The sequence below is a fragment of the Lagenorhynchus albirostris genome, chromosome 6 (assembly GCF_949774975.1).
Source record: "Lagenorhynchus albirostris chromosome 6, mLagAlb1.1, whole genome shotgun sequence".
NCBI lineage: Eukaryota > Metazoa > Chordata > Mammalia > Artiodactyla > Delphinidae > Lagenorhynchus > Lagenorhynchus albirostris.
The window spans coordinates 61,949,807-61,963,788 of record NC_083100.1 but is presented as its reverse complement, the minus strand read 5'-3'; the positions used below and the strand labels follow the sequence as shown (position 1 = coordinate 61,963,788).

Here is a 13,982-nt window from a genome sequence, read left to right as displayed (position 1 = left end):
TAGCCTGAATTGGTCTCCCTCTAATATCCCAAGCTTTTGGAGCCCATATCCTTTATTGGACATCCTAGTACGTATTGTCTTAGGACATTTTTAGTTGTCATGGTTTGTCATTTAATTTATTATAGATTCACTTTAAATTTCACTTGGCCGTAGCTCCTGTTGGGGAAGGATAGAGTCTTATTTCTTTTTCTCTCACAGAGATGTATAAGAATGGTGAACTATTTGCTGATTGATAGGTCTAAAATTATGTTTGTCTTACACATTTGGAAATGTCATTTCTGGAAGGGAAGGTGGTAAATAGCCTTCTCTGGAGATCTTTTAGAATAATGTAGTTTCTCACCAGATGGAGGTGATGAAAGTGAGATCTTCGGGGGGCAATGTAATGGCCTCTGCTTCCAAAATCGGAATTATTTGAACTTGAGTTTGAATGCATATTTGAAAATAATGTGTTAAAAGGATGTTCTATGGCGGGATAGTCTATTCAGAGGGTTGGGCTGGGATCAGGCCAAGGATGCAGGTACATAGAAAAAGGTTCTTTAGTTCAGAAACCAGAAGAGAAGGTAGACAGAAATTATAGGAGAAGGAACACCAAGTCTTGGGCAAGATGGCGGGTATGTTTGCTTGGCATCACGCGACCAGTGAACTGGGTCTGGCAGAGAGCAGGTGTATTAGTTTTCTGTCACTGACATCATAATATCACACATTTAGTGGCTTCAAACAACGTGTGTTTATTCTCTAGGTCAGAAGTCTGCGTCTTACCCAGCTAAAAGTAGTCTCCATTTGGAAGTCTCACAGTCATCTCAGACTTAGTATGTCCCCAGTGGAGCTCCTGCTGTTCAACTGTCTCAACTTCTCCTACTGTCTTCCCCATCTCATTTTGGAATCACCCAGGTTAAAAACTCACCCAGGTTAAAAACTCACCCAGGTTAAAAACTGAACTCTTCTTCAACTCTTCTTCCTTACAAGTCCCATTCAGCAAATCCAGTTGGCTCTACCTTCAAAATTATATAATCAGAATCTGATTATTTCTCACTGTCTCTAGTTTGGAGTCCTGCAGTAACATCTTTACTAGATTTGCTTCTTCTATTCATGTTCCATATTATTGTATCCTCAGCACAGTAGCCTGCTAATACATAAGCCAGATCCATCATTCTTCTACTTCCCATGGCCAGCTGGTCCATCTTACTCAAAGTCAAAGACCTTCTGACAGCCAAAGAGGGCAGGCAGGACCATCACTTTGGCCCTGCTGCGGTCTCCGGTGATGCTGTCTATCTACCTCATAGGCTGTTGGACATAACATCATCAGACTCTAATAAAAGTCTCCCACCTGCTCATAGCCATGGGTCATCCTTGGTCAAGGAAGCAGATTTAAGGTCAAATAGGGGCATTTGGTTCCTGCACAGCCTCTGGCCCACCCCTGCCTTCTCCTGACCCCACTGTGATAGCCACCAGAGTCTAAGTGGTGGGACTTTTCCTGTCTGACTCAAAACGTTGATAGAAAAAGATTTCCCCACAAGGTTCCATACTTTCCAAACCAATGACAAGCCCAAGGGCGTTTTCTGGTTCCCCTTCTCTTGCACCTAGTAGAGCTAATACCTGAAGCAGCAGCTGGGCTGAGACACAAACCAGTTGTTGGGGTTTGAGGAGGGGGCCGATTTTCTTGGAAAAGGGGAATGGGAGGGAGTGGTTCCTCTTCTAAGTTAAGCACATCAGTCTCCCAGCAGCTTTCTGCTCAAATGCTGTGCTCCTAGGGACTTTGTGCAGGAGACAGGCATCTTTGAGAACAGTTGCTCCTCACTGTTGAATTCAGCAGCTGGTAATGAGATGAAGGATCTAGACAAAGCCTTTCCTTAAAGGACATTAGGGTGGCTGTGGTGAGGTATTCACCCTTGTGCCTCCCCTTGCACTGTTCTTGGTATCTAGAGGGTTCAGTGCATGTTTCTTGAACTGAACTGATACATTTTTAAAAGTTAATGAACATATCAGATGATAAATCAATCACACAAATAAGGCCTAGAAAATGGACATCTTATTATTACTGGAATTTAATATCAGTATAGCCAAGGGAACTGAGAAGGGGGCTAAGATCGGCCAAGGGCCTTTCAGGACATCTGTGGTGTCAGTGGGTGGGGTTGATGTGTTGTGTCCTGCTTTTGTCTGATAGGTCATTGCTTGTGAGCAGCAGTATGACTCTTCCTATGACGCTCGCTGTGACGTCTGGTCCTTGGGGATCACAGCTATTGAACTGGGGGATGGAGACCCTCCCCTCTTTGACATGCATCCTGTGAAAACGCTTTTTAAGATTCCAAGGTAAGACACAAGATGGCGCTCTTGGCTTATTAGTTCTTTGGGAAAGAGGCTCTTTAAGGATAATAAATTGTTCATAAACAGTTTCTCTCCAAACCTGTGAAAGCCTGATTGTAAAATGTATTTCTTTTTTGGGGGGAAGTGGGGGCAGATGCAGGAAAGTGGGGGAGAGGGTGTTCCTGAAATGTAACGTATTCTAAAAATGATAGGACTATGTCATAACAATTGCATATTTTCAGTACTCTAATTTTTTTGACATGTTCATTTTTTGCGCTTTGCACGAGAAGACTGAAAATGTGGTGTTGGATTAAGTAATCTGTCTAAATACTGGTGTTTTCTTTTTAAATTATATAATCATGTCTGGTTATTTTTTTTTTTTCCTAGTTTGACTCTTTCTCCAGTATGCTGAAAAACTTAGGGATGAAATAAAATGTATGCCAGCACTAAAAAATATCAGAAAAATGTTACATCAGTCATGACTTTCTCTTCATCCTTTAATTTCTGTCTCAATGGGCAATTGTGCTGAAAGAGAGCTATTTGAAGGGTATTTAAATGCCATTTTATTTTCTATTGTCTGTATTCACTAAGGGTTTGTACAAGAGGTTTGGTTGTTTGTCTTTCATCAGAATAGGGCTGATGTTTGGCCTGCTCAAGCCTCTAGTTACAGAAAATGAAGCTCTGGAAAGCTGCATCCAGGAGGGTTGCTGGTTGGGAGATTTGTATCTTCCACATGTCTCTTTCAAAGGAAGGCCCTGGGCCGGCTGGGAGCCACTTAACTGCTTTAACAATACAAGTGTTAACCTTTCCTTATCTGCACAATCACACAGCTATCACAGTCTTTAAAAATGTCTCCTGATTGCAATTTGCATTTCTGATTAGGTCTATTTATATGCAGATGAGGCTCTGTGGCATTCATCATCATAATGTTATCGTTTTATACTTAATCCGGATGTGAACAACCACCCACCATTATTCCCAAAATGATTCCCACCCAAGTCAGAGTTGGTTTTTTCGCCCTTTCCAAAGTACAAAAACAGGTTCTGGTGATTAGGACAGAGCTCCTGGCTTTTAAAATTAATAGTCTGATGAATGTTCAAAACAATGTAAGAATGAAGGATCCCAAAACAGTAATGTGTACAGTAATATGTCAGGAAATGAGAACTGGTATCTGGGATGATTTGTGTGTTTTGATTTTTTACAAATGGTTTACTCTTTATTTACTGTAGCCACATAATTTCTCAGTTATCAGAATTAAGATGTGGTTTCTGATTAGCAAGACGTGTACTTTTGATAAGAGATCATCTACTTGGATATGTTTTTTCTCTCAGTCTTATTTATTTAACTTTTAGTGTGCATTTGTGTACAGAGCAACTGTTCAAAAATTTCATAGGGTGATAAATATGAGGCAGCCTAGAAAGTGTATGTGTGTGTGTGTACATGCAAATGTGTGTGTGTTTAACAGACCCTTCGTCTCCAGTGACTCCTCTTAGCTTGCTTGTGGTGCCCAGCCAAACCTCTGATATCTAATAACCTTTATACTTTCACTCCCCTCGCTTCTTCCATCTTGGGAGAAGCTTCCAGATCTGAAACACAAATAACCAAGCCCCCTACTGCTTGCCTCAGGACAGGGCGAACTTCAGGAACAGAGCAATTGCTAGAAAAGGATCTTGGGGTGACAAGGATCCTTATCCCAAAGTAGGTTGAAGCTTTCTTTCTTTCCTTCTGGTGTAATCTCCGACCCTTTTACCATCTCTTGGTTCCTGTGCAAGAGATGAATCAGATTGAACTAGGGAACGTCAACACTAGTCGGTTAGCAGGACCCTCAGTGTGATTACGTGTGCTCAACACTTTGCCTTTATCACAACCTTAACGGCCAACTGGACATTTCTGGACAGGAAGGATGGAGGTTTTTTTAAAAAAAATGTAACATATTTGTATGTACTGTATAGCTTTTTATAATCACTAAGTTATTTACTTAAAAAGTATCCTGTTAATTAGAATCATGCAGTTCTCTTATGAAGGGCTGTAGATTGACCAAGTGCAGTCTCATGTGTGTTCACGCACATGTGTATACTCTATCTTAATCTTGAGTGGTAAAAATGTATCCTTTCCTCAGAAAAGCTCTTTGATGGAAAGTGGAGAAATTTAACATTTACGTACTTTAAACAGGCACTTAGGTTATCTACCTGTATGTTTCATGGGGCTCTCTCATTCTATCTCAGCATTTCCTTTTGTAATAGAAGAAGAGTAAATGACAGGTAATGACAAAAATCCTTTGAATCTGTTAGGCTTCAGAATTTTTTTTGGTTATGAGTGTTGTCGGTGTTCTGGAATTCTCGTCAATTAAGCGATGAAGTCCACTGCAGAGCACTCTTGGGGGCCAGAGTACTGTGTGTGGCTTCCTCCTCTTCCCTACAACCCTCTCCTGACTGGAAATAAATTGAGTAAATTACCAAGGAAGGAAGGAAAAGACCTTTCCTCAGTCAGGGAAGAAGCGACTTTCACGAGTTCTAAAGGACAGGGATTAATGCAGTGCTGGTTACATGTGAGGTGGGAGCCTCAGATGTCAGTGAAGCAGGTGATCACATGGGCTCCCCAGGCTTTGTCATGAAACAGGAGTCGAGACCTGCCTGGATGTGCCTGATTTGCCTGCACAGGGGTCTCCTGCTGTCCCCTCTCTGCCTCCCCCCACCTTGCCCTTTCTTTTGACCTTCACATTAGCAGATGACACACGGGGTCGTCGTGACCTGTCTTTGAAACACTGAGACTCACAATCTTTCCCACATTGCAGACACAGAAATTGTCTGCTGATTGGCATTAGAAGATGACACACGGGGTCGTCGTGACCTGTCTTTGAAACACTGCGTGACTGACAATCTTTCCTACATTGCAGACGCACAGAAATTGTCTGCTGATTGGCAGAGCAGCCACTGTTTGCTGAGCCTGTCAGCATGTGTCATCTTGTCTAACGCCTTTGCTCTAAAAAAAGTCACCCCTCTCTGACAGTCACTGCTCTGTCTGCTGCTACTTCTCTCCAGGAGTTAGAAGAGAGGAAATGAATGAAAATCATTTCTCTAGGCATCAGTGGGTTCGACAACATCTCTCTCAGGACTCTCTCCTGAGGACTGTAAATTCCAAAGGCTTAGAAGGATCCTGCAGATGACCAGGATATATTTTTCACTTAAAAGGAGATCTGTTTCATAGATTATTTGCAAGAACCCATAGAATTAGGAGTATACAATTATGTACATTTCTTGGCAACCAGGTATCTTTCCTTAGCTTGGAGTCTTTGGCTAATGACCTCTTGTGAGGGGGCTATGTTCTACTTTGGTGAGAATAGGACTGAGTTGACGCCCTGCATTCAATTTGTGCTTTTCCTGGAATTTCTTTTCTGTTCTTTCCGGAGGGGAAGGGCCGAAAAAGGACCATTCCAGGGCGCGGCGCTGGGCTTGCCACATTTGGGAGCGCTGCCTGAAGTTGGGCGCACAGCCTCCCGACGCCCTGCCGTTGGGCTGGTGGAGGCCGCAGCACTGCTAGGGTTGTATCAGTCCTCCTGTTTGCACTATTTTTTTTTGCGACCATGGCCCCGCCTTAAGTATTTCCAATTAAGAAACAAAACCTCAGGAAACCGAAACTTAACCAGCCGCTCTCGCTTCTGTAATTACGCCTGCTGACCCCCCCCACCCCCGCAACCGTCCAACCAATCAGATGGCGACTAGTGTCTCTGTTTAAAAGTCAACCAATCGGCGACTAGTGTCTTTGTTTAAACGTCAACCAATCGGCGACTAGTGTCTCTGTTTAAAAGTCAACCAATCGGCGACTAGTGTCTTTGTTTAAACGTCAACCAATCGGCGACTAGTGTCTCTGTTTAAAAGTCAACCAATCGGCGACTAGTGTCTTTGTTTAAAAGTCAACCAATCGGCGACTATGTTTGTACCGGTCTATAAAAGAGCTGTACTAAACTCCGCCAGGACCTCTTAGCGTCACCGGCAACAAGTGCGCGGAGGTCCAGGTTCGAACCTGCAATAAATGACCCTTGCCGTTTGGCTTTGACTCTCGACTCTGGTGGTCTTGTGGAGGGGCCTCGCGACCTTGGGCATTTCATTTGGGGGCTCGTCCGGGATGCCCCCAAGCCCACCAGACATCAGGTCAACGGGTCATCGCTGACAACCGATCGGTAAGTAAGCCGGCTCAGGGTACCTTCTGTTTTGGGGACTAGGACAGTCCTGGCGGACGCGCTATAGGACACCTAGTCGGGTGTGGTTGGAGACGTCCACCACGACCCATCTGGGGCTGACAGCCCATCTGAAGCGCGCACGCGATAACCTCCCCTTCCTCCTTTTACAGACTCCGCTATTGGGACTGCTCTTAATCACTTTTGTTTTCAGAGTAACCTTTTCTAATCAATCTCTTCCAGGACCTAGACATGGGCCAAGCACAGAGTACCCCCCTCTCCCTCCTTCTCGCTAATTTCGGGGATGTAAAGTCCCGAGGACACAACTTCAGTCTGGATATCCGGAGAAGAAAACTAATTACCTTCTGCCGCTCTAAATGGCCAACTTTCGGGGTTGGCTGGCCCACCGAGGGTACCTTTTGTCTTCCTATAATCCTAAAAGTTAAATCTAGAGTTTTCTTGCCAGGAAAAGAAGGCCATCCGGACCAGATCCCCTACATCCTGGTATGGCAGGACCTGGTAGAAAACCCTCCTCCCTGGATGACCCCCTTTTTGTCATCAGGGTCATATAAGATCCTTGCGGCCCGACCAACTAAACCTCCCAAGCCTCAGACCCGAACTGCACCCATACTCTCTGACAGCCAAGACCTCCTCCTAGACCCCCCCCCCATATCAATCTCCTCCTGTGGCCCCACAACCAGTCCCCCTTCCTGCTCCTGGCTCTGCTCCTCTCCCCTTGGTAGAACCTCCTGCGGCCCCTCCCGGAGGGCCACCCAGGCCAGAACCGGAGGACCGAGAGGCAGAGGCACTACCGGTCCCCCTGCCCAATGAAAATAATTCCCAGGGGCCGGCTGGGCGCACTCGCGGACGCACTCAGCGCGACCCAGGGTTCCGCCATCCTGATTCCACCATAGCCCTACCCCTGCGAGAAATAGGCCCTCCCGATGAGACAGGGAACCCCCGACTCCAGTATTGGCCATTCTCTACCAGTGACCTATATAATTGGAAAACCCAGAATGCCCGTTTTTCTGATAATCCTAAAGACTTGATAGCTCTTCTAGATAGCGTTATGTTCACTCATCAGCCCACCTGGGATGACTGCCAACAGCTCCTCCGGATCCTATTCACTACCGAAGAACGGGAGCGAATCCAGCTGGAAGCGAGAAAACTGGTTCCTGGAGATAATGGTCAACCCACCGCTAACCCTGACCTCATCAATGCAGCTTTTCCCTTAACTCGCCCCCCGCAGGATGAATGGGACTATAACACCGGAGAAGGTAGGGGACGACTGCTCATTTATCGCCAGACTCTAATGGCGGGTCTCCGGGCTGCCGCGCGCAAGCCCACTAATTTGGCCAAGGTATATTCAATTGTACAAGGTAAAACAGAAAGTCCCTCCTCTTATTTAGAAAGATTAATGGAAGCCTTTAGGCAGTATACCCCTATGGATCCAGAGGCCCCCGAAAATCAGGCCGCCATTGTAATGTCCTTCGTTAACCAGGCAGCCCCTGATATTAAAAAGAAACTCCAGAAGTTAGAAGATCTGGAGGGCAAACAGATACAGGACTTACTCCGTATCGCCCAGCGCGTCTTTAATAACCGGGACGCCCCAGAGGATAAACAACTTAAAGCCACTGAGAAAATGACTAAAGTCTTGGCCGCCATTGTTCAGAAAGATCAAGAGGGCCCCCCAGCCACTCGACCTCCCAGGCGACCATTGGACAGAGATCAATGTGCCTATTGCAAGGAAAAGGGCCACTGGGCTCGGGAATGCCCCAAGAAAAGGCAGCCGCGCCCCAACCAGGGGCAATGGCAACCGAACGCCACCCCAGTCCTGTTTACACATGATACAAAGTAGGGGGGACGGGGTTCGGACCCCCTCCCCGAACCCAGGGTAACCCTACGAGTGGAGGGGAAACCAGTCCAATTCCTGGTGGATACAGGGGCACAGCATTCGGTCTTGGTTAAGCCCCACGGGAAAATTTCTAACAAATCCTCCTGGGTCCAGGGAGCTACGGGAGTCAAACGTTATCTTTGGACCACTCAGAGAACTGTGGACTTGGGCACGGGAAGGGTAACCCATACCTTTCTGGTCATTCCCGATAGCCCTTGCCCCTTACTGGGGAGAGACTTACTCACTAAAATGGGAGCACAAATTCATTTTCGGCCAGAGGGGCCAATCGTAACAGACCCTCACGACCAACCCATATCTGTGCTCACCCTAAACTTGGAAGATGAGTACCGACTTCACCAGGAACCACCCTCCCAAAATCAAGATATAGAGTCATGGCTTCAGCAGTTCCCCGAAGCATGGGCAGAAACAGGGGGGGTGGGACTAGCCAAACACCGCCCAGCCCTATTCATAGAGATCAAACCGGGGGCAGATCCTGCACGTGTCCGACAGTATCCCATGCCCCTAGAGGCCAAGACTGGTATCACTCCTCATATTCGCCGGCTTCTTGACCTGGGGATACTGCGTCCCTGCCAGTCGGCCTGGAATACACCCCTGCTGCCAGTCCGCAAACCTAACAGTAAAGACTACCGCCCAGTGCAGGACCTGAGGGAAGTCAACAGACGGGTCATAGACATCCATCCTACTGTGCCCAATCCATATACTCTTTTGAGCGCCCTTAGTCCAGAAAAACAATGGTATACTGTGCTGGACCTCAAAGATGCCTTTTTTAGTTTACCCTTGGCGCCCAAAAGTCAAGAACTCTTTGCCTTCGAATGGTCAGATCCCGAGAGAGGTATAAACGGACAACTCACCTGGACCAGACTTCCCCAAGGATTCAAAAACTCGCCTACCTTGTTTGATGAGGCCCTACACGAGGATCTCAGTGAGTACCGGAGACAAAACCCCAATGTAACCCTCCTGCAGTATGTTGATGATCTCTTAATAGCTGCTGAGACCGCTGAAGCCTGCCTGCAGGGAACCAGAAACCTCCTACGGACTCTCGGCACCCTGGGATACCGAGCCTCTGCCAAGAAAGCACAGATCTGCAGGCCTGAGGTAACTTACCTGGGATACCTATTGAAAGGGGGGCAACGATGGCTCACAGATGCACGGAAGGAAACCGTCCTCCGCATCCCCAGACCCACCACGCCTCGACAGGTGAGGGAATTTTTGGGGTCGGCTGGGTTCTGCCGTTTATGGATACCCAAATTTGCTGAAATGGCCAAACCGCTATACCTAGCCACCAAAGAGCAGACGCCCTTTGAATGGACAGAAGAGGCTGAGCAGTCATTTCAGCAGATCAAAACTGCCTTGCTATCCGCACCCGCCCTGGGTCTCCCTGATGTCTCCAAACCCTTCCACCTCTTTGTAGATGAAAGCAAAGGCATAGCTAAGGCCGTGTTGACCCAGCCCCTCGGTCCTTGGCCCAGGCCTGTTGCTTACCTATCAAAAAAATTGGACCCAGTGGCTGCCGGCTGGCCTCCTTGCCTCCGGATGATCGCCGCCACGGCCCTAATGGTAAAGGATGCTGACAAACTAACTATGGGGCAGGAGTTACATGTCACCACCCCCCACGCCATCGACGGGGTTCTCAAACAGCCTCCCGACCGATGGATGAGCAATGCTCGATTGGTCCACTACCAGGGTCTACTGTTAAATCCCCTCAGAATCAGCTACACTCCGCCGCGGGCATTAAACCCTGCCTCCCTATTACCTGACCCAGATTTGGACTCCCCACTCCATGACTGTGCAGAGGTACTGGCCCAGATCCATGGGGTTCGGGAAGACCTACGTGACCAGCCCCTACCGGATGCACAAGTCACATGGTTCACTGACGGCAGCAGCTTTGTCCAGCAAGGTCAGAGGTATGCGGGGGCAGCAGTAACATCAGAAACTGAGGTGATATGGGCAGAGACTCTCCCCCCAGGGACCTCAGCCCAAAAAGCTGAATTAATTGCCCTGACCCAAGCTCTCAAGATGAGCAAAGGCCAAAAAGCTACCATATACACAGACAGCCGGTATGCTTTCGCTACCGCACATATACATGGGGCAATATACCGAGAGCGGGGACTACTCACAGCAGAGGGCAAAGACATCAAGAACAAAGAGGAAATCCTGGCCTTGCTAGCGGCCATATGGGAACCCAAAAAGCTAGCCATTGTACACTGCCCGGGGCATCAAAAACCCACGAATCCAGTCACCCGAGGCAACAATTTGGCAGACCAGACAGCTCGAAAGGCGGCACACACTCCAATACCATTACTTCCCCTGCAACTGCCGGATCCAGGCCCCCGGGAACTACCGCCCCAACCCGACTACTCGGAGGATGACATCAGATGGATGAGCAAGCTTCCTCTAACCCAGGTTAGAGACGGATGGTGGCGGGACGCTAAGAACAATATCCTCCTTCCTGAGAGACTAGGAACCCTGGTCCTTGAACGGATCCACCGTAGCACCCACTTGGGCGCCCGACGGCTACAGGATCTCATCAGGCAGACTGGACTTAAAATTAAAAATGTCTCCGAGAAGACTGAACGACTGGTTGCTGACTGTGCAGTCTGCCAACTCCATAATGCCAGCTCCCACCCGCCAACCACTGGCATCCGGGAGAGAGGAAACCAGCCTGGAGCCTACTGGGAAGTGGACTTCACGGAGGTAAAGCCTGGCAAATATGGGTATAAATATTTACTGGTGTTTATAGATACCTTTTCAGGTTGGACTGAGGCATTCCCAACCAAGAATGAGACTGCACGAATAGTAGCTAAGAAGCTACTAGAAGAGATCCTGCCCAGGTATGGCTTTCCAGTTATGATAGGGTCCGACAACGGGCCAGCCTTCGTTTCTAAGGTAAGTCAGGATCTGGCTTCCATACTTGGGGCTAATTGGAAATTACATTGTGCATACCGCCCCCAGAGTTCAGGACAGGTAGAAAGGATGAATAGAACTCTAAAAGAGACCTTGACTAAATTGACCATGGAGACTGGCGCTAACTGGGTAGTCCTACTCCCCTACGCTCTGTTTAGGGTGCGAAATTCCCCCTATAAGCTAGGATTTACTCCCTACGAAATAATGCATGGTAGGCCTCCTCCTATCATCCCTAATCTAAAGACTAACCTTATCCAATTGGACCCAGAAAATAATCTCCTGTCTTCCCTCCAAGCCTTACAGCGGATACACGAGACAATCTGGCCCAAACTAAAAGAGCTATATGCAACAGGACCCCCACCTACTCCACACCAGCTCCGGCCAGGTGACTGGGTCCTTGTCAAACGCCATCGACAAGAGACCCTAGAACCCAGGTGGAAAGGACCTTACCAGATCATCCTGACAACGCCGACAGCCATCAAGGTGGACAGCATAGCTGCCTGGATCCATTACACACACGTCAAGCCGGTGGACCCATTCTCTGACCTCATCAAGTCCACTAAAGCTGACGTCACCTGGACTGTTGACCGGAGTAAGAACAATCCCCTCAAACTGACTTTGCGCCGTACCCTCCCCCATGATGACCAAAGTACTGCTGATAGCCCTAATGATAGTCCTAACCCTCAACCCTCGGGCCACGAGGGGAGGATTCGGCCCTCCCCCCAATAAGAATACTTTAATACAACTACTATATGGTGCACCGTGCGAGTGCAGGGGAGGTACTATGGAGACTCCTGTTGTTCCCCGAGGGTATACTCATATGCAGGACTGCGGGGGCATAACTGCGTATCTTGTTCAGGAATATAGGGTTACCGGGGCCTCTCAAAACTGGCAATGCTACCATAAGCCTAAGCCACTCCCCCCTCGAGCTACTTGCCCCTGTTCTACCTTCCAGGAATCAATGCATAGCATGTGCTATTCCTCTTACCAGCAATGTATAGGGGCCAATAACAAGACTTATTTCACAGCCATACTACAGAATAATAAAAGCCCCACCATTAGTGATGATAATAAATACCTTCAGGCTGGATGCACTGGCACCCCCGGGACCCCGGTATGCTGGAATACCAGGGCCCCCACACATATGTCAGACGGTGGGGGGCCCCAGGACGCAGTGCGCCAGATAGAAACCCGAAGACAAATAGAAGAGGCCTATCGGCATCTGTACCCACAGCTCAGCTACCACCCCCTAATTCTCCCTAAGGTCGATCCCTCTGAATTGGACTCCCAGACCATGTCCATACTAGAAGCTACTTTTGCGCTTTTGAATACCACCAACCCCAACTTAGCACAGGATTGCTGGCTCTGCCTTCCTCAAGGACCGCCCCGCCCTATAGCCATCCCCACCTTCGCCAATTTAAATATCAGCGAACGATGTAACCCAACTTCACTCCCCGAGCCGTTCCCCATACAATTTTCAAAATTTTCAACCACCTTTAATACCTCATGCTTTGTCAAGAACGATTCCCTCTCTAACGCCAGTATTGACTTGGGAATCCTTTCATCCACTGGATGTAGTCAATATATCCCCGTGAACTCCTCCCTCTGTAGTCCTAATACCACTGTCTTTGTCTGTGGAAGTAACCTAGCATACACCTATTTACCCCCGAATTGGACAGGGGTCTGCACCCTGGCCACTCTCCTCCCCAATGTAGACCTGATCTCGGGAGACACCCCATTGCCCATTCCCAGCTTTGACCTCTGGGCAGGGAGAACCAAACGAGCCATTACAGTCCTGCCCCTCCTGGTAGGATTAGGAATTACAGGAGCTGTGGCCACAGGGAGCACGGGCCTTGGGGTCTCCCTTCACTCCTATAGTCAGCTGTCTAGGCAATTAATAGAAGATGTAGAAACTCTCTCTGGGACCATTCAGGACTTACAGGACCAATTAGATTCGCTGGCCGAGGTGGTCCTACAGAATAGGAGGGGCTTAGACTTGCTGACAGCTGAACAGGGTGGGATATGCCTCGCCCTAAAAGAAAAATGTTGTTTCTATGCAAATAAATCAGGCATTGTAAGAAACAAGATCCACCAGCTCCAGGAAGACCTAGCTCGCCGCCGGCAAGAATTAGCGGATAATCCCCTTTGGTCAGGATTTCATGGGATGCTCCCCTTCCTCCTCCCCATCCTGGGCCCTCTACTATGCCTCCTTCTCCTCCTCACTATAGGCCCCTGTATACTCAGTAAAGTCATGAATTTTGTTCGCGAAAGAATAAATACAGTCCAGCTAATGATATTAAGAACGCAATATCAGCCCTGCGAGGCCTCAGAAATTGAAGAAACGGAGCCTTGAGGACCCAAGATTGGCTCCTCTGGTTCATGAGAAAGGGGGGAATGAGGGGGCTATGTTCTACTTTGGTGAGAATAGGACTGAGTTGACGCCCTGCATTCAATTTGTGCTTTTCCTGGAATTTCTTTTCTGTTCTTTCCGGAGGGGAAGGGCCGAAAAAGGACCATTCCAGGGCGCGGCGCTGGGCTTGCCACATTTGGGAGCGCTGCCTGAAGTTGGGCGCACAGCCTCCCGACGCCCTGCCGTTGGGCTGGTGGAGGCCGCAGCACTGCTAGGGTTGTATCAGTCCTCCTGTTTGCACTATTTTTTTTTGCGACCATGGCCCCGCCTTA

The 13,982-nt window shown here is 48.2% G+C and overlaps 1 protein-coding gene across 1 annotated transcript in view; it reads left to right on the top strand.

Moving 5' to 3' along the window:
• The window catches only part of MYO3B (myosin IIIB), a 388,019-nt gene that overhangs the window by 32,847 nt on the left and 341,190 nt on the right, over window positions 1-13,982 (top strand). The window contains exon 8 of the mRNA XM_060151181.1: window positions 2,165-2,310. Within this exon, the coding sequence (XP_060007164.1) occupies window positions 2,165-2,310 (146 nt within the window). The remainder of the gene's footprint in view (window positions 1-2,164; window positions 2,311-13,982) is intronic.